The sequence below is a fragment of the Pipistrellus hanaki genome (genome assembly GCF_964339955.1).
Source record: "Pipistrellus hanaki genome assembly, chromosome: 2".
Taxonomy (NCBI): domain Eukaryota; kingdom Metazoa; phylum Chordata; class Mammalia; order Chiroptera; family Vespertilionidae; genus Pipistrellus; species Pipistrellus hanaki.
Genome location: NC_140504.1, coordinates 163352978 through 163372365, shown reverse-complemented (window position 1 = coordinate 163372365; position 19388 = coordinate 163352978). Strand labels below are relative to the sequence as shown.

At 40.0% G+C, this 19388-nt stretch overlaps 1 protein-coding gene across 1 annotated transcript in view; it reads right to left on the bottom strand.

Annotated features, from left to right (window-relative positions):
* FYB2 (FYN binding protein 2) overlaps positions 1-19388 on the bottom strand; it is a gene marked incomplete at its 5' end in the record, with an annotated part of 89186 nt that overhangs the window by 48067 nt on the left and 21731 nt on the right. The window contains 3 exons of the mRNA XM_084873815.1: positions 5023-5056; positions 7009-7221; positions 10296-11040. Of these exons, the coding sequence (XP_084729941.1) occupies positions 5023-5056; positions 7009-7221; positions 10296-11040 (992 nt within the window). The remainder of the gene's footprint in view (positions 1-5022; positions 5057-7008; positions 7222-10295; positions 11041-19388) is intronic.

Sequence of the window (19388 nt, the reverse complement as noted above, 5' to 3'; positions counted from 1 at the left end):
GGCCACAATGTCATTCTGCTTGCATCATTATTCTGCTTAGATGCCCCAAGGAAGGCAGCTATCCCCCTGTACAGCTTATGCTCTCCTGGACATCACACAGGACCTAGACCATCATGGATCTGCAGCCCCAGGTGCATTAGTGTCTCCCACTCACCATGGGCTAGACACACCAAAACACAAATACAAATGCATGTTCCAAAGTACTGGCTTGAGAGAGGTCACCCAGGAGATTCATCATAGGTTTATAGTATTTTTTAAAGGCTGCCATCAAAACAAAAACACAAAATTAAAAAGTTGAGGAGAGAAAACGGTGGACTCCCGAGATCCACCCAGAGACCCGCATTTGAGAAACACCGCCCTGTGTGAATCTTTTCTGCTCGGGAAATAAACAGTCTCTCCCTTCCTTAGTATTTAGCTGAGATTCTCAGAGTCAGGAATGGGAGAAAAACTGTATTTATAGTTAATGAATGAAATACTAGCCAACTCTGCTAAGTACTGACAGAGATCCTGCTGACTGTGCCCTGGGACTCCCCTGCTTTGTTCACACTAATAAGGGCTGCTGTCATACAGGGTGCCAGTGAGCTTGGTTCCCATGAAAAAGTGATGGCAAAGAATAATCTTCAAAAAGTCATTTCACTGTTGGGAGCTAATGAGATATTAATATTCCAGAGACAACCAGAGATGGAGAGGCCCAGGGTAGAAGAAACAGACTCATCAAGCATCTTCTCTATTCACTGTGCTTTAGAATTTATCTCATCTAGTCTTCATGGCTATCAGTGAAGTAAGTATTATTGTGTCCACTTTACAGATGGGTGTGCTAAAGCTCTGAGCTGGTAAGTGACTGGTCTTAGGTGCAGGGGATGGATTTGAATCTGTGTTACTCTGACTCATGGAAAAATGTGTTTTTCTATTATGCTATGCGACTTCTCATATTTGATAATATGAAGCTCAGAAATGAAAATGGTTACTGTGAATTCACTGAGTTCCTAACAAGATGATTAACATGTATGTGTGTGTGTGTGTGTGTGTGTGTTTGTAGTATCTATTGAAATACAGCTAAAACACAAAGATATCTGTTTTGTGAATAGTTGAAAAAATTTATCTTTAATTCAAAGAAAAATGTTATCCTTAGATGTTTTAAGAACTGTTATGTAAAGACAGTGTCCACTGTACTAATAAGATCTTGATCAAGTGGTTTTGAGTTTGAGGTAGGAAGGTTATATATTCCCCTCCCAGTTCAACTTGAAGGACTTTTGAGTAAACAAACAAACAAATGTGTGTAGGCACATGTGTGTGATTACATGTAGGGTATTTTTGTCTACTTTATACATTGCTGTAGTCTCAATGCATTTAGAGGAATTGGCATATAGTAGATGCTCAATAAGTATGTGTTAAATGGATAAAATCTACCTCAGCAAAGAAAAACACTGGACTCTCCAGGTAATGAGCTCCCCATTCAAAGGACTTTTGAAGAGAATTCTTGCCTTTGGTAGAAGGTTATATAATAGCTAAGTATGCTTTATTGAACACTAGATGCTAGGCACTGTGCTAAACACTTTACACTCCTGATTTCACTTATCCTCACTATAACTGTATGAGTTAAGTACTACCAATATCCTACTTTACATAAGTAGAAATTGAGGTTTACAGAGGTTAAGGCATTTGTCCAAGGCTACATAGGTGATAAGTGGTAAAGCATGTGTCAAGAACCCAGATTTTGTTCACATTATGCTCTGTGGCTTGGCTCATCAGGTCATTGCCGAGTCCCTTCCAGTAATGAGATCCTGCATACTCTATTCTAACACAACATCTTTAATAGCAAGAACATGGAAATGTTCTTCCCAAACAGGCACCAGTTCCCATGGAAATTGTATCTAAGGCTGCTCAGCATTCTGGCATTTACTTGTTCAAAGTAATTTCTTTCTTTCTTTCTTTCTTTCTTTCTTTCTTTCTTTCTTTCTTTCTTTCTTTCTTTCTTTTTTCCTTCTTCTTCTTCTTCTTTTTTTTTTTTAAAGAATATGACAGTAATTTATTTTGGACTATAGGACTTACATAGCAACCACTGGACTTTTTTTTTATGCACAACTCATTGCAGTGAATATGGAAAGCTAGGTGATATGGAAGATTTCCAGCAAAATACACTTTTTAAATAGTGACTTTTTCTCCAATCTCCAGGAGGGACAGGAAGTCTAAAGGTAACACATAGGAAGACAGATATACATAGATATGTCTCACACATTTAAGAGCAATGGAATCATATGGATAAATAGGTTAATTTTACAACTGCTTATCTATCAGTTATGTCAATGTTACTTCTTCAAATCAAGAGACAGTAGAGGGAGAGTGGGAGTCAAATGTCTGACTGATCCTTGTTCATTGCTCAAAGTAGGATGAGTCATGAGTGGCCAAAATATGTTGTTACCTGGGCTCAGTAAAAGAAATAGATAAAGGATTCAGAAATCTGAGAAGGAGCAACACCCTTGTCTCTACCCTGTCCTCATCCCTTTCTCAAAGATGCCTAAGGGTGAGGCCACTGTCTGCAGGTGCCTGCAAGGGACCAATAGCCTTATGCTCCCTGCAGGTAGAGGGGAAGATGCATGGTCACAGACATTTATGGAATTCGAACTAATTTTTTATCAGTGACAAAATGAAGTTCAAAGTCCTTAGCATGGCACTTTAGGATCCAACCATATCTCGTATTTTCTCATATTAGAATACGTTTTGTCTGTCTATATGCTATTTATTACTATCACCTTGCTTTCAATCATGTTCTAGCTCTATACTAAATATTCATTGATCCATCCATTTATCCATCCACTAACCAACTATAAGTTAGCAATGTGGTTATTTCCAGTAACAATACCCTATTATCACCTAACTTACATTCTCACAAAAGGGAACAAATGAGTGAATCTATCTAATTCCAGCCCACCGTGCAGGGGACATCACAAGATGTTCCTTCTTCCATGAAGTTGCCCCTAAGAATTCTGGTCCCCCTTCATCTCGTCTGTCTTTCACTCTTATAGTGCTATGGGCCATATCATAATTGAGATGCAATGAATCTCATTTCAGATGAGGGTAGGTTCAGTTTTAAAGTCAATATGAAAGAACAGCACCAATTGCCCTTGTAAATCTCTTAGGAAGAAGGTGTCACAGACTACTGTTTCTCAGTAATTGCCCATCACAGCCAGTTTGTGCCCAGTGTTGAAATGGATTGTCGATTCCTTGATGAAAGTGTGAGGGAAGAAGTCAGCTTAGTTTAGAGCCTAGCTGCAGGAAAATGGTGTATCTATCTATACACTCTGATCATGACACACTCAATCACACTGAAATGCTCCCAGTATGTGAGGCACAGGGAACCGAGATTGACTCGGGGTACATCAGAATGCCATTGTCCCCTCAAAATGCCTTACCAGGACCAATGCTCATCCAGTAACTAATGCAAATCATTTCCTGAGATGTCTAAATTGTTCCCCCTCACTCAAATAAATGTACATGGAATGCAAGTCCACCAACCTACCTTGTGCCATCATTCAACTCTAACCACTAAACTAGGAGTTCCCCCTTATTGAATACAACTGTCTATTCCTTGGTGTACTCACCCCTCTAGGATTTGGTTTCTGTCTACCTTAACCATCCCATTTCTTTCCCTTCCTTATTTCACTTTCTATACTCTAACTCCACTTAACTACTTCTAATTTCCAAAATAACATGTTATTTCATACCTTCTATCTCTGCCTATAGTGTTCCTCCCCGTGTTACCCAGTGAATGTTGACCTTCAGCATTCATTTCAGATACTTCCCTTCTGTGCTAGTTTGATTTGACTGAGGCTACTATTCTTAAAACCTCCCTTGGACCCTGCACTTTGCAAATTTCAGTGCCTCCCACTGTGATGCTGGGTTTGGTCAAGTCACTTGCTTTGACCAATAGGAGGTCAGCAAATGTGATACCTCAGAAGCATGGAAAGTGTTTGTGCTATTGGCATTGTCTGCTGCCACTGCTGGGAGAACATTCCTCAGTTAGCTCACCAGAGGATGTGATGAGGGTACTAAATTGAGTTGCACCAAGGTCATCCTCACCAAGGTCATCCTACATCAACCAGATGCAAGCTGAACCCCAGACAATAGGAGCAATCCAGTCAACTTGCACCTAGTATGTAAGTTCTGGAGATCTAATGCACAACCTAGTCATTAGAGTAAAAAAAAAATACTTATTATAAACTTCAACATTGCTAAGAGACTAGATCTTAACTGTTTTCAACACATACAAAAATAAATAATTATATGAGGTGATAAAGATGTTAGCTAAGCTGCTGTAGTGGTTACTAGTATATTGAGATGCATAAATGTATTAATCCAACAGGCTGTGCACCTCAAACTTAGACATTATACATCAATTATATCACAATAAAAAATAGTTTGTGCACAACTGAGTTAGAATCACAGCTCAGCAAGTGGCAAACTTTCTGAGCCCAAGTGTTTTTAGCTATAAAATGGAGACAGTGTCAGCAACGTGGATGCCTTCTTGAGAAGATGAAATGATAAAATCTGTATTAAGTAGCCAGGTGAATGCATTAAAAGGGCTCAACAGTATTTGGTTGAGTGAATTAATGACCTAGCATTTCCATGGAAAAATTCTTAGAATGAATGCAGCAAAAATAAAAGGTCTTTGTCCCATTACCAGTTCCAAACATCCTGCCAGCTGCCCTCAACTTTCTGTGGCCTCTAACTCAATTTATTACTATGGAAGCTAATGTTTCAATTTACTGAACCCAACTGTACAATAAATAAAAGTACCTCAGAGGACCATCTTTGCAACTTAATGTCAGCATTGTTGTTAAATGTGGTTTATTTAATCTCTCGTCTAAAACAAGAATTGGTTTGTCGCGTCTGCATCTGCTCTTCCTGCACCCCTTTGGGGAAATACTGATTCCTGGCCTGTGCTTACGTCCTGCTTGTGGGCAGGCTCAGTGGCCTCATTGGCAAGCTATACTCCTGCACAATTAAGAAACAGGTACTTACCTCTCTGGAGGCAGATAGCCCTTCTTCACAGCTGCTGCAAGAGCAAAAGGGAGAGTGAAAAAGAGACTGTAGCGACAGCCTGATTAAAGCAAATTGTGTTTGTGCAATGACCTGACTTTAGAGACACAATGTGTTTGGCAACTCATCTGTGCCCCAAGCCTCCCTTCCCAGGCATCCAGGGGATCATTGCCTACATTGCAGTCCCCACCCACACTTTATGGTACTCAATCATGAGTACACTCTCTTGTATTAGACTTTGACTTCCTGGAGTACCAGGATGTCTGTTGGGTTTCTCTCTTAATCTCACTTCTGTCACAGGGCCTGGCAAAGAAAATGCATGCTTGAAATGATACATTGCACTTGTTGAGCTCTTACTGGTGTGACAATAACTATGAAGTCTTTCCATGCCTCATCTCATTCATTTATCCTCACAATAATCTATATGGTGAGTGTTGTTATCATCCCCATGTACAGGCAAGGACAATGAGGCTCAGGGGGTAACACACCCAAACTTAAACAGCTATTGTGTGTGTGTGTGTGTGTGTGTGTGTGTGTGTGTGGAGGGGAGGCTGCAATTTACAAAGCCCATTTTATTATAAAAGACTTAGTACTTTATCTCCTTTCACAACCTTCTTCCCTTTCAGAGAGATGGTTTGAGCCCTAAATTATTTAACATTTATAAACTTCCCTGATATAGAGGTGGCCATATTCTTTTTTTTTTTTTTTTTAATATATTTTATTGATTTTACACAGAGAGGAATTGAGAGGGACAGAGAGTTAGAAACGTCGATGAGAGAGAAACATCGACCAGCTGCCTCTTGCACCCCCCCAACTGGGGATGTGCCCACAGCCAAGGTACATGCCCTTGACCGGAATCGAACCCGGGACCTTTCAGTCCGCAGGCCGACGCTCTATCCACTGAGCCAAACCGGTCCCGGCGCCATATTCTTAATGTATAATGCTAAGAGCCCTGTTTCTCTATATTGAATTTTCTTGTATTGTAAGATGAAACCTAAGATGACTTATAGCAGTGGTTCTCTAAACGTGGTCCCTGGAGCAGCAGCATCAGCAACCGCAGAGAACTTGTTAAAAAGGTAAATCTTCAGGCCTCCAACCCAGACCAACTGAGTAAGAAACTCTTTGTAGTGTGTTTTAACAGGTCTCCTAGGTGATTCTGATGCACACGAAAATTTGAGAACCACCGAGTTAAAGAAATTTAACCATGAAGTTGCTCAGAGCAGTCAAACGAACAACCAATGAGTTAGAAGTAGCTCATTTAGTGCTCTGTCTGCCAGCACTCATGGTCACAGTAAAGCATGTTAGCCAGTCCTCCCTACATTCCCCTCCCTTGTTTCATTAGAGCAGACAGAACAAAGGTATTTGAAATGTCAACAGGATGAGTCTGGAGTGGGGGTGTGGATGAGCAGGGCACCTTCATGTGTCAGAGTTCGACACATCACAGCACAGAGAAATGGCTTCCAAGGTGTCTCAGTCCTGGAAGGGACCAGTGGGGGTGGGTGGGAGCCCTTGAGTGAATTACTGCAGGCAGATCGCAGAGGCCTGAGGGACCGCCATCATGACTGCAGGTCAAGTTCACACTGACTGCTGCCCTTTCACTGTCTCCCCCTCCTCTACTGCTCAGGCTGTGTTGACAACACAGACTTTGTGGGAAACACAGAGGTGCTCCGCCTCCCCGCCCTGTTCCTTTTCATTTTCTTCCTCTTGGACAGATTCCCAGTGATCAAATGTGAGGCTCTTAGGGAAGCAGGCTGGCTCAGGAGCGATAAGGGACCAATTCCCGCAGGCTTGTCATTTCCCGGGCAAGCTGCCACAGCCTCTACGTGAGAATAAGCAGTGATGGATGTCCCACCCTGGAGAAGCAGTTCAGCATTGTCACCAGGAGCTCATGCAGAAAGGGAGGTGGCTGGGGAATACTGGCTGACTATGTGGTGGTGGTGGGGTTGTGAGGGCTGTGCATTTTCTTACCTTCCCTGGGGGTCTTGGGCACTGCAGCTGTCCGCCTCAGAAAGGCCTGGAGGCTCACTCCTGGAGGCTTCGGGGGCTTCACGGGAGGAGGACCCAGGAACTCCACAGAAGGCAGTGGTTTCGTTTTGAGAAGCTGGTGATGCTTGACATCTGGCTCTTTTTCTGAGCACAAAAAGCCACAATATAGGTTGTTAATTGTTTCCATTTTATAGCCTGTCGGGAGAAATTGATGAGTTGCCTTGCCTCATTCCCATTCCCCCCAAATCTATACTGCACCCAGTAGCCAGAGTGTCCAGATCGAAGCACGGCCCTGATCTTGTCACCATCCTGCTGCCCAGAGGATAAAGTGCCATTTCCTCAGCATGCCCTTTGTTGGCTCCCTCGTCTGGCATTTAAACAGTACAAGCCCCAATCAACATTTCCAAATTATTTTCTTACCAGATTTTATTATCCTACTTCCCTGACCTGAAGCCCAAACATCCTTCACTCCCATCATTGGCTTCTCAGCTCCCAGATTGGATTTTAAAAGCCTTCAAAAGCTTTTGTATATCCAAGATATTGTGCATGCTGTTCCTGGTTCCTAGAATGCTGTTCCCTTATTTCTCTCATGCCAAACTTCAACTCTTCTTTTAAAGCCCTGCTGCAATGACACCTCCTCTAAGAAGCTTTTCTTGCATGCTCCCAGAAATCAAGGAATCTGTTTTATATTCCCATAGCACACTGTTAACACCTCTCTAGCAGTGTTGTGACTTATTAAAGGGGCTGATTTAATTTCTCACTGAGTGTAGGCTCCTGTGGGCAGGGGCTAAGCCACATTGACCTTTCCCCAGCACCAAGAACAGGGACCAATTCAGAGGAAATGCACAATAACTGAAGGGATTCTTCAGGCACTTATGATGGGCAATAACATGGGTGCTATAAAGAGAAATCAGAATTGATCTCTGATTTCCAGGGCTCATAGCCTAACACAGGCTTCAAGGCTGACTTTGGCAGTACCTAGGCAGCTGTGGATTTTGTGTCCTAAAATTAGGCAGGATAATCCCACTTTTGCATATTTTATCCTTCTGCACTAATAAGCCAACTCAACAGAAATTCCAATACTACAGATGAAAATCATATCTGCTTCTCCAGAAAATAATGCAAACTCTTATATTAACCAAAGCGCTTTGATTTTTGATTTACATAAAGTAGGGGTTAATTACATGGTACAATGATGTAAGAGTCGGCTAGTGTTTCCCAAATATACCAGTGAGACTCTCAAAGCTCTGCTGTCCTCTGCAAGCAGGAAGGGCTTTGTGCTTGCCCTCCCAGCAGGGCCAAAGTTTCTCTCTTCTGAGGCTATAACTCCCAATGTCAGTAATTCTAGTCTTTATCAAATTAAGGACATGATAGTGAAAGCAAATAATCACTTGCTTTTTGGGCCCCTAATTATTCCCAGGCAGTGTGCTCAGTGGTTTGCATGGGTTATCTTTTTTAATCCTCATAACAGTTCTACCAGGTATGTAATCAATCCATCCTTCCTCCTTCCCTCCCACATAACCCTCCTCGCATTCATCCCCTCTTCATTTCCATCTTTTCATCAGTAATTACTTGACTACTATATTCCAGGTATGGTTCTAGGTGCTGCAGGTAGAGCTGAACAAGAATAAGAGCAGACAGAACTCTGCCCTCAGGAATTTTCCTTCTAACGGGACGAGACTGATGATAAACATGTAAACAAACAAATAAGATAATTTTATTCTAATAAGATGAGAGTGATGACAAACATGTAAACAAACAAGATCTGTTAGTTCTATAAAGGAAATAAAAAGAGGATGATATAAAAGAATGCAAATCTTGGGGTAAGCAAGTGGTCTTTTTAGATAGGCGGCTAAAAAAGATTTATCCAGAAGAGTTACTTGACTGTGACCTCCATGAACCTAGTATATAAAAAAAAAAATAGTTTTTTTTTTGTTGTTGTTTTTTTTGGAAGAGGGAATAGCAATAGTAAAGTTCCCGAGTCACAACAAAGTCTATTGAAGGAACAGCAAGAAATCCAGTATGTTGACTATGGGCTAGTGAGCCAGGGGAAGAGGTAGGAGGTAAGTCAGAGACATAAACAGGGATCAAAAGAAGCAGGGCCATGAGATGAGTAGTAATTTATATGCTATTTTAAGTTCAAAGAGATTAGAAGCAGGCAATTCATCCATCCATCTCCTGAGTCCATTTTAGTCATTCAATAAATATGCTTTGAGAACCACTGACCCTGGCACCCTGTCCTTCTAGATTCTGGGGATATGGTGGTAAACACAGTTCTTATTCTTATGTAACTTGTATTTTACTAGGATAAACCAATACATAATATACTAAGTAGGGAGAAGTGATATAACTAAAATCAAATCAATGTAAAAAGATAGTGATGGATATTTTAGATAGAATGATCCTCAGGATCCACTCACAGCAGGTGACACTGAACAGAGACCTTGATGAAATGTTTGAGTCAGGTATCAGAGACCTGGGAGAAGAGTGTTCCTCAGCTAGTGCAAAGGCCCTGGGGTATAACCTGCTTGATATATCTAAGGGACAGCAAGAAGGCCAATGTAATGAGAGAGGAGAAGGTAAGAAAGGTAGTCAAGGACCAGATCACATGAACACTGTAAGATAGATGGAGTTGAATTTGAGCAGGAGCCTGATGTATTACAGCTTATGTTGTGAAGGATCACTGTGCCTGCTAGGAAGAGAGCAGAATATAAGAGCAAAGTGTGAAAGCAGGAAGATGAGTTGGACCATTCCAGTGGTCCAGGTGAGAGATGACTGTAGTGTGGGCAGAGGGCAAAAGTTGAGGGATATAGAACATATTTTAGTAATAGAACCAAGAACTTACTGATGGATTAGATGCAAAGAATGAAGAGAGAGAGGAACAGAGCATAACTCCTACATTTGGGCATGAGCGACCAGGAGGACATTGTCCTGTTTACTAAGACAGGAAAGACTGGTGATGAATATGATTTGTAGGAGAGCAGATCAGGCTCTATGAAGTTAAGCAGATTGCCCAAGTTCATTCATCTTGTAAGAAGCAGAACTAGGTTTCAAATCCAAGTTTGCTCAAACTGTCTCTCTATATAATTCCAAAAGATTAATCACTTTTTCCAAACCTGAAATTACAATGTAGCAGATGCTCTTGTAATACCTGTGTTCAGAGAAAAGATTGCTGAGGTCACACATGTGACCTTCTCAAGTTCCCCAGTTTTAAGTTGGAAGACTGCAGTGAGCTCTCCCCAAACACCTGTGGATATTAGATTTCTCACCTGGGGCCTGGCTGGCAAGCTCACTCTCATAGATAGGCTGGCAGGTGCTCCCCATTGGGCTCCTCTCAGGACTGCCCTTTTCTAGGCTCTTCCTTCCATGTCCAGAAAGTAGAAATGTGGGATCTTCTGAGGTGACATGTGATTTTCGTTGGGCTATCAAGTGCCTCTGGGAAGGAAGTGTCTGGGAGCCTTTTATTTCCAGCTTTGTCCTGGGCTCCTCTGGAGTAGTGAGCCCCATGGTTTTCTGATCTTCTGGATGGAGAGCCCCACTTCCACAATCGGCAAGGCAAAGGGCTGATGACATGTCACTTTTCTGAGATGAAAACTTCTCCCAGGTCCGGAGCTTGTCTCTGAAGGTACTGGCCACCTCTTTCTTCTTACCAGCTACTTTAGCATTTGACCAATTCACATCTAAAGGCAGAGAAGCCTTCTGTGAATTTTCTGCAGAATGAGTAGACCTTCTTGGAGGTCCCGGGGAATTAGAACATTTCTGAATATCACTTCTTGGTGCCAACTTCATTTTCTGGGGTTCAAGAGACTGGGGTTCACCACTGGAACAATATGGTGGGGGCTGATTGTGGTTGGATGAGAGGTGTTTCCCATTGGCCCAAATCCTTGTTGACTGTGTGCTTCCAATGTCACCCTTTGGAGAAACACCTGTTAGGGATTTAATAGGTCCTGGAAGGGATGGTACATCAAGTTTTTGAAATTTAGCTTGGAGCTCTTTGAAGTTTCTTAATCTTTCCTAAAGCATAAAAGAAAATAGAAGTCTCATTATTTTAGGAAACAAGCAGCACAATTAGCTGACTACACTGTGCGTGCCAAGGGCTGTGAGTGCCAATGTAATGCCATTGCTCACCTATTGAGCAAGATCATCCTCCTATTGTGAATGTAGGATGGAACAAAAACAACTGTATCCTCTTTGAAACCCTTTGGATATGTTTGATTTCTTCACAACATATAAAAACCACTTATAATGGAGACAGTATTAACAATTGCTGATAAATCTCTTGATACAAATTTTTGATCACATTGTTGTGAATGACTAGAACTCTCTTCATCTTTCAAAATTAGAGGTCTACACTCACTGAATAACAATTTCCTATCTTCTCACACAGCTCCCCAGCCCCTGGCAACAATCCTTCTGCTTTCTGACTGTAAATTTAACCACAATTAGATATCACCTCACATCTGTTAGAATAGCTATTATGAAAAAAATAAGAAATAACAAGTGTTGGAGAGAATGTAGAGAAAAGGGAACTCTTGTTGACTGTTGGTGGGAACCTAAATTGGTACAACCACTATGGAAAACAGTAATGAGGTTCCTAAAAAATTAATAGAACTACCATATGATCTAGCAATTCTACTTATGAGTATTTATTTAAAGAAAACAAACACTAACTCAGAAAGATAGATGCACCACTATGTTCACTGCAGCATATATATATATATATATATATATATATATATATATATATATATATGAAAGCCTAAGCAACTAACTGGCCGACTAGGCAGGTAGCTATGACCACCAGGGGGCCAGATGCTTAACACAGGCGCTGCCGAGTGATAACTTTGAGTGCCCTCTCACATTCCAGGACCCCTTGGGGGATGTTGCACTGCTGATTTTGGCCTGATCCCTACAGACCAGGCTGAGAGATCTCACCATGCACAAATCCATGTACCAGGCCTCTAGTTATTTATAATTGCCAAGATATGGAAACAGCTGCACTTATTGGACTGTGTCTATTTCCTTCACCAGATTAGGAAAGTTTTCTATTATTTTGTCAAATAGATTTTCAATTTTTTGCTTTCTCTTCTCCTCCCAGCATCCCCATGATGTGAATGTTGGCACGCTTGAAGTTGTCTCAAAGGCTCCTTACACCATCTTCATTTTTTTAGATTTTTTTTCTGTTTACTGTTATGTTTTTTGCTTTCATATATTCCAAATTGCTGATTTGATTCCTGGCTTTACTTTCTATAGATTATTCATCATTTGATTCTCTGTAAATTATTAAAATTTTAGTTAGTGTAGCATTCCTTTCTTACTGGTTTTATTTTATGATTTTATGCCCTTTTTAAAATGTTAAAGTTCTTACTAAGTTCATACAGCATTCATAGAACCACTGTTTTGAACTCTGATCTAGTAAATTGCTTGTCTCCATTTTGTTTAGTTCTTTTTCTGGAGTTTCTTTCTGTTCTTTAATTTGGGACATACTTCTTTGTCTCCACATTTTTGGCAGCCTCCCTTTGTTTGTTTCTATGTACTAGGTAGAGCTGCTATGTCTCCTGTATCCTGAACTTTGTACAATGGCCTTATATAGTAGGTGTTGTGTAAGGTCTAGTTGCACAGCCTCCCTGATCACCCAATATGGACACTCTAGGTGTGCCTCCTCACCCCCCCCCCTGGCCTGTGTTCACCCAAAGAAGCATGCACCAAGGCATATCACAATTAAAATCCCAAAAGTTAAAGACAAAGACCAGAATCTTTAAAACAGCAAAAGAAAAATTTTTGTTTGCTATTGAGTTGTATGATTTTTTATATATTTTGGATATTAACCCCTTATCAGATATATGATCTATGACTATTTTCTCCCATTCTGTAGGTTGCCTTTTCATTTTGTTGATATTTTCATTTGATGTTCAGAAATAGTTTTAGCTTGATGTAGTTTATTCTTTATTTTGTTGCCTTTGTTTTTGGAGTCAGTTAATTACCTATAAGGGAGCTCCTATAAGACTATTAGCTGATTTCTCAACAGAAACTTTGCAAAGCAGAAGGGAGTGGCAAGAAATATTCAAAGCAATGAAAATCAAGGACTTACAACCAAGAGTATTCTACCCAGAAATGCTATCATTTAGAATTGAAGGACATATAAAGAGTTTCCAGATAAGAAAAAATCAAAGGAATTCATCATCACCAAACCACTATTGGGGTCTACATCAAGAAGGAATAATCATGGAGATGTAAAGTACAGCATAGGGAATATAGTCAATAATATTCTAATAACTATGTATAGTGTCAAATGGGTACAAGACTTAGCTAAATGATCACTTAGTAAGTTATATAATGTCTAATCACTAGGGTGTACACATGAAACTAATATAATACTGTATATTAACTGTAATTGAAAAATAAAAATTAATTTAAAAAAAAGGCAGTCTCCTGTCTTCTCCTGTCTTAGAATGTCCCAATTATGTTTCCTGCTTTCTTTTTATTGTACATGAAAAGCAAAGAGATGCTTTAGGCTTGCCTTCTCAAAAACATGGTGATCAATTTAAACCTGAAGGCCAACAGCTGGACTCTGTGGCAAAGGGACCCCTCCCTGAGTGCAGCTACAGTTATGCTAATGCAGATATTAAAAAATTAGTTCCAGGTTTTGACTGTATTTGTACCTCATGTTGTAAAAGCTTTGTGGAAATAACATCATACCCAACATTTGTCTCTGTGTAGATTAGATTAATTTACAAAATTTTAATATTGTCTCCACCTAATGTTACTATTTCTAAATGTAACATTTTGAATCTGGCAACTTTGCATTCCCTGAACTGATAAGTTTGATCTTGATTGTATTTAACTCACAGACCAAGTATTAATCCTGAGTTGACTCAAAGGAAAATCCTTTGGAAACACTGAAATAATCTGGTTTTCAAATGGTTCATATCTTAATTCTTTAGAAGGATATTATCAAGTTGGATACCAATCCCTCTGAGGTTAAGGTCTTTGAAGCTAAGCCACTCCTACAGGCTAAATCTGCTAAAACAAATTGAATTATTCATTCTGACCATACCTGGTATATTATCAAAGCTCAAAACAGCCAATATTGATACAAACAGCAGATACGCCTTTGGACTTGCTCATGAATGTGGAATGCTGAAGAAACAGAAGTATTTTTAACCTCATCAGAAAACCAATAAAACATAGCACTTATGTAAAAAGCCCATTAGATGCGATTTGATTCCCAAAAGCTTTAGTTATTATAAAGATTCCTGGACACATGAAAGATGATTCAAAATTAGCCAAAGGAAATGCAATGGCAGATCAAGTTGTAAAATTGCTGTGACGCAAAAGCCAAAGCCACAATTATTAGCTTCAGTGTCTTCCAAACTGACCTTAAAGAAATTAGTATAAAAAAGACAGCAGTGAGCTTCCTTAACTGAAATGCAAAAAAAAAAAAAAAAAAAAAAGGCTGGGAGTTGGCTGTAAATACCACTAAGGATTGGGTCTCTGATGTGGACTACATAAGAGACAGTTTTATCAGAAGCAATTTGAGAAACAGTTGACTTTTCCTTTTCATGAGTTAACTCATTAGGACACTAATAAATTCTTCAAAACGGCCATCAGTATTTCTGGAACCCCCTCTTCAAAAACTGCCTAAAACATGTACAAGAAATGTCTTGTTTGTCACAAACATAATCCTAGAAAACTTTTACATAGCTTCATAGGACATTTTACCATACCTACTGGGTCTTGGGAAATACTGTATAGCAACTTAATTTTATTCAATGACCTAGATGCAGAAATGTGTTAGCAACAATGTGCATGTTTTTTCATTGCACTGAAGCTTTCCCATGTAGAAAAACAACTACTCAAGCCATAGCAAAAATACTTTTAGGACCCTCCTTGGGGTCTTCCCCTAGAACTGCACTGTGACGCAGAACTCATTTCACAGGACAAATACTAAAACATGTTTGTGTGAAATTTGGCTATTACAGCATTTTTATTGTACCTGCTACCCCTCATCTTCTGGGCTGGTATAAGGGACAAATGGAATAATCAAAACTCACTGGCAATATTTACTGAGTGTCTTAACATATCCTGGCTAAGCACTCTACCGATTACACTAATGAATTTACATTCCGCTCCTTTTGGACAACTTGTCTCCATTTGAGATAATTACTGGCAGACCTATGAAATTGATTTCCTGTTAGAAGGATTCAATATTAGTAAAAGGAAATATAATGCCATACTGTAAAATTCTTATCTAGAATAATGAAACATAACACCAAGTTGGTAGAGGAATTCCTCAATAACAATAAAATAGACAGACTAATGAACTTAAACATGATCTCTAACCCTCTGACCTGGAGGCTTTGTGTACTGGGAGACACATCTACACAGAGACTCTGCAGCTCAGAAGAAAAGGGTGATATTGGGTTTTGTTGACAGATCCTTGGCTGCTAAAAGGTGTTGAATCATAGAATCAAATTTCTCATTTAAAAAGGGTGGATTACCTTAAACAAAGAGCCCAAGACAACCCTAGAATGTTAAGTAAATGATTTTATATTTCTGCTTATTCCTTTTTGTTATTCTTTTAATGGAAATGTTTTTATTCAATGGGCTTCTACTTTTGCTTAACATAAAAGCCAAAGTAATTGTTGAGTTTATGGCCAAATACCAATGTCTAATACTTCAGGTTTAGTTTAGTGGATCCTCCCTTCCCCTACCAAAGGGACTAATCAAAAAACCTTATAAAATTTATTATAGCCCAGCTGGTGTGGCTCAGTAGTTGAGTGTCCATCCATGAACCAAGAGGTCACTGGTTTGATTTTGGTCAGGGCACATGCCTGCATTTTGGGTTCCAGCCCCAGTAGGAAGTCTGTGGGAGGTAGTTGTCAACGATTCTCTTATCATTGATCTCTCTCTCTTTCTCTTTTTCTTTCTGAAATCAATTTTTAAAAATTTAAAAATCTTTAGAATTATTTGATTACAGAACAATAAAATCAAAGTTCAACTTCAAGTTCAGCTGATATTACATAAAAAACACCTGACAAATGCTAGGCCAGTATGGCTCAGTTGGATGAAGAGTTATCCCGAACTCCAGGTCGTGGATTTGATTCCCAGTTAGGACACATACCTATGTTGCAGGTTCATTCCCCAGTTGGAGCACGTATTGGAGGCAACCACTCAATGTATTTCTCTTACATCAATGTTCTTTCTCTCTCTCTCCACACAAATACTCTCTAGAAGACAAAAATAACTGACAAATGGTCTATTAACAATACCATGAAAACTGCTCATGGTTTCTTTTCCTATAATGCTCCTGTTCACACGGCCTTAAGGACAACAAATAGTGAGACCCTGGCAAAACCACCAGACAACTGGACAATATACACAAATTTGGAATGGATTTGTATGGTTAACTCCTGGATAGTGACATTTAAGCTCTTCAGCTTCTTTATGTTGCAAACAGCCATCCATGTAATTCTGTTATAACCTTAAAAAGTTCTCATTGGTTGGAGACAGACTGAAAAAGAAGATTGGGTAATCCTGGTGAAACACAAAAGGTATATGGTATAGACCTCTGGCCTTGGTCACCCCCAGGTTGAATAGGGAGACACACTATTTGATATCCATGGGTTTAAGGAAGCATTCACCCTTTAGTCTCCTCTACTGTTTGATCTATGATGTTTTTTGAAGAAAAATCCTGATCATAAGGGGGAAATGAGGAAAGAGGAAAGACAGGGAATATATGAAATGGACTCACTTCAACCAAGCTGCTAAAAGTATCAACATGAAGGGTGAGACAGGAGGACAGACTCCATTCTTTTGCTAACTAGCCTGGAAGCTGGAACTTTTTGAACTTTCCATTCTTTTGTCAATGCCTGGATATACATCTGGATGTCCAAGTATCTTTCTGATTACTCCCTGAAGGACTCTTATGTGTAGGCCATGTGATTACCTCCTGAAGGTAATCAGGACTACTTTTGCATGATATCCATTATCCAGATGATCACGACATGACAAGACCTCCTGGCACACATCATCCTTCCAGTCATCTAATTAGTAACCTTCTGGACCAAACCTAGAGCTAAGATGGCATTGTGGTAATTCTCAAGAACACTTTTGCTGAAAGAACTTTTAACTTTTCTTTCTTCTTTGAAACACTTCTGGTTTTTTGCCTAGCTGTGTTCCCAGTCTGCAAACTCTAAGACCCTTAAATAAATCTCTATTGTTTATTTATAGCAAAGCTTCCAGACTCTTATTGAGTTCATTTGACAAGTTGTTCAGGGGATTAAATTAATATGTACAGATAAAGTACTTAGGAGACATAATAAGTACTTATTACATTTTAGCTCTTATTATTATTGGTGTTTGTTGAGATCATAGGACTGGATGGGTTCACACAGGGGAATGTGTGGTGAAATCAGAGCCATGAGACAATATCAGAGGCCAATAAGAAAAGTCTGGGAAGAAACAAAGAAGTATGAGGTTAATCAGGTGAGAAAGAAAAGCGATGGGTGGTACTAATGAGGAAAAAGTGCCTGGCAGTGGCAAGTCCAGCTAAGAAGTTCTGTAAGATAATATAGAATTGGTCAAGATGGAAACCTTTTCATGAACATTGCAAAAGAATGTCATGGCAGACACAAAACTGCAGTGGGCTCCAGAGTGAATGAAAGGTGAGGGAATAAAAAAAGTGAATAAAATTTTTCTTTTAGGAAGCAGTCGTGACAAAGGAAGGCGAGACGAGTAATTAGAAGAAAATTTAGGATCAACCAGAATTTTTTTTTTCCAGGTAGCAGAGATTTGAGCATGTTTATAGGTTGATGGAAAAGAACCTATGGAGAGACTAAAAGGTGAAAAATGATTAATGCAGCCAAGTCCCACAGGGGATGAGGAAGAGAGGTTGGGGATAATGAATAAAAGTGGAAGCACTGGCCTTGAACAAGGGGATGGGTTTGTTGTCCAGGAAACCCATCACACAGTCATGTGTGGTGGCCTTCAGTGTGTTCCTGTGTTACTTTGTTATTTCTATGACTGTTTATTTAATCACTGTCTATTGGTCTATTTTGTGACAAAGCCTGTTATTTCTTGGACAGTCTTCCTACAGACCTTCACGAGGCTGTTTTCTTACCTACGCCAAGTTTATGTTTGGTATCCTTACCAGAGATTCTAGTTGCCTATCCAAATTCCATTTCCTTCCCTTGTTTAGTCACAAACTCTTATAATGTTTGGGGCAGCCATGTGTCTAGATGCCAATTAAATTTCCCAGCCTCACTTCCAGAGAACAGTGACCATTAATACATCAGCAGAAGTCACTAGGTTAATTTGCTAGAAAAGCTCAGCGGGATATACCCCAGAATATAAAGGAAAGAGCTGGAGTTCTATAATAGTTTCCTAGTGTTTCTGTAGCAAGTTACTGCAAATTCAGAAAAGCCTAAAAGCTAAAATAGAGATATTAATTAAATTACATTTCTGGAGGTCAGAATCCCCAATGGGTCTCATGGGAGCATTTGAGATGTTGCTTCCTGGCATGTGTCATCAGTTTGGCTCAAATAAACTCATGGGGGAAAAGAAGGGGTTCTCACTAGTCTAAAATCAAGGTGACAGTAGGGCTATGATCCTTCTGAAAGTTCTAGAGGAGAATCCTTTTCCTTCCCTGTCCAGCTTCTGGAGGCTACTTCATTTTTTGGCTTGTAGTCACACATACTCCAGCTTCTGCTTCCACTGTCACATCTCCTCTGCTTTTCCCCTACCACACCTCCCTCTTTCCTTTCCTTGTAAGGACCCTTGTAATCCTATTGGACTCCCCTAGATAATCTGGGGCATTCTCTGCACCTCAAGACCTTAACTTAATCACATCTGCACAGTCCCTTCTGCTTTGTAAGGCAACATATGCACAAGTTCCAGGCACATCTTCGGGGCCATTATTCTGCTTACCAATAAGTCCAATAGGTAAAGGCACATCCTAAGGATGGTGGATGGTGGAGAGGAGAGTGGAAAAAAACTGGGCTCCTGATAGACTCATCTATTGCCCTACTTCCAGAGTTCTTATGTAGGAAAATAGAACTTTTTAACTTAAGCTATTATTTTGGGAGTTGGAGGTGGGAATCTATTTCTAGAAGCTACATGCCATTTCTAAAGGAAACATCTTTCATGACCACTCTGTGTATAACAGCAATTCCCCTGTTCTCTTCCTACCTCACTTTGGGAGCAGACTGGCTCCTTTCACACTTTCTAGTGAAGCTTCCTCAACACAGGCTGGGAACATCACAACTGCAATCTTTCATCTAGAATTCTGCCATGCAGAGGTAGCCGTGGGAGACATGGGAAATGAGCACAGAAGGGTGTGGCCAATACGGGGAGGAGCCAAT